The sequence below is a fragment of the Mus caroli genome, chromosome 2, assembly GCF_900094665.2.
Source record: "Mus caroli chromosome 2, CAROLI_EIJ_v1.1, whole genome shotgun sequence".
NCBI classification, from domain to species: Eukaryota; Metazoa; Chordata; class Mammalia; order Rodentia; family Muridae; genus Mus; species Mus caroli.
In genome coordinates, this window is record NC_034571.1 from 169,435,157 (window position 1) to 169,437,108 (window position 1,952).

Sequence of the window (1,952 nt, forward strand, 5' to 3'; positions counted from 1 at the left end):
ACAGAAAGCCTGGAAGTCAACCCTTACTGCCTGGACCTCAGGCCTCTGGCCATCCTGCCAAGACATCTGTCCACGGTCTGTGTCCTTGATCTCTACAGCTGTTGATGAGGACNTCAGGGATGGCAATGAGGGGGAGTCTTCAGGTAAGCCTACCTACCACCTGCAGCCAAGCTTACAGGGGTATCTGTCTATCATACACGTCTATGCCTGCCCTCAGTCTACAGGATAAGGCCTGGAATGGGAAAAGCACAGCTCTGGTGTCCTCTGGGTGAACAGAACAGAAGACTGGCTCCAGCCCAGAAGGGGGCCTGTGCTTGGTTAACTCCTAGATTCATAAGGACCAGAGAGAGACTCAGGAATGGAAAAGCAGGCGTGACAAATACAGATAAATTTGTTTTTAATAAAGGAGTTAATTTTCTTTCAATCCTATATAAAACAATAGCAATTAAAAACTTCATTTCTGAAAGTAAAATATTTACATATTAACAAGTAACTGTGCAAAATTTACATGAAAAAATGGAAAGACGGGGATTTCCTAAAAGATAAAATGAAAGGTGTAACAGTTCTTGGGTGTCTTAAAAAATACTGATCAGCGTTCAGTTCACACGTGCGAATTGAAGTCTAACATGAGAATCCACACGGAGAAAGCCAAGTATTTACAGTCATAAAAGTACTATCAATAGACAATTTAATACAATAACCTCTGAAAATATAAAGAACCAATTAGTATATTTGTAATAAAAAAATAGGTACAAAGAAGGGGCTTTGCTCTGGACGCCTGTAAGGTTGGCCACAGCTTGCATACAGTCTCTTAGCAAAATAATTATAGTTTACATAGCCATTTTATGTTATGTGCCAAAAATTATGTACAATTACTGACAAAATACACCAACCATTTCCAACACTTGATCCACACTGAGAAACAGTCTGTTGTTGATTCTTCTCAACTCTGATTTTATTTCATCTAAGTCTTCACTCTGAGCTAAAAACACAGTGCAAGTAAAATATATTTACGCTGAAAAGGTTCTCACTTCCTAGGCTCTCACTTCCTTCCACTTCACAGCTTCCAAACTGCAGCAAATCAATCGTGTTTGTACAGGTGCTGCCCCCGGCCTCCACTGCAGACCGGGACCCTGCTTGGAGCTTGTGTTCCTGGGGAGCTTCATGTAGACGGGAGGGAAGGGACAGGACAGGGCAGGGGCGGGGTGATAAATAGTCTAAAAAGTCAGTTTGCTTCGCCAACTGACTGCTACAACAGAAAGGAAGAGATGAGGTCATCGGCTGTAGACATACACCTAGCGGGAGTCAGGGTGAGCTGAACCAAAACGCACACGGGATGAGCAACTGCTAATTATTTGCTAAGCGCTTCCATCAGTCTTTAAATATGGCTTGTTTGGCAAGAAGGCCACTCAGCCGAGGATGAGCTCGGGTCAGCTGTCCTGTGAGAGCATCCACAGGCCTTTGTGTTCTCTCTGCTGCAGACACGGTTTCTGCCGCACTGAAGAGCTGATTTATAAACAGGAGTATAAAACTGCTCCATTGTAAAGAGGTGGCTGTTTTTAAACAATATCCCATTTGCTTGTTACAAAAAGGCGTAATCTGCAAATATATAAAAACGTCCGCAAGCATCCCATCAGAAACGCCGGCTCATCCTGTTACTTAAGGAATGCTTTGTAGAGCAACAGTGAATGGCTTGTCTCACGCTCATTTTCTAAACAAAATATGAGGTCCCTGAGGTTGACCCGCGTGATTCTTTGCCGTGTGAACTGTCTGGGGGTTCCCACGCCGGAGCCGCCTGGGACTGCTGCGCCCGGGCCTGAGCCCTGGTGGGGAGAAAGAAGAAGACATGTGCATTAGTGACCACAGAACAGTTAGGAGGGAGGAGGAGATTCAAGTATCCCAAAGACCCTGGTTTTGAGGAAACAGGCATGGCCAAGCTCCTTCCACAGCTC

General features: G+C 44.7%; 1 protein-coding gene across 1 annotated transcript in view; it reads right to left on the reverse strand.

The window, feature by feature from the left end:
• Window positions 1-380: 380 nt before the first annotated feature.
• Window positions 381-1,952, reverse strand: part of Taf4 (TATA-box binding protein associated factor 4) — a 65,039-nt gene continuing 63,467 nt past the window's right edge. Inside the window, exon 15 of the mRNA XM_029468646.1 lies at window positions 381-1,823. Coding sequence (XP_029324506.1) covers window positions 1,656-1,823 — 168 coding nt within the window. The 3' untranslated portion in view covers window positions 381-1,655. The remainder of the gene's footprint in view (window positions 1,824-1,952) is intronic.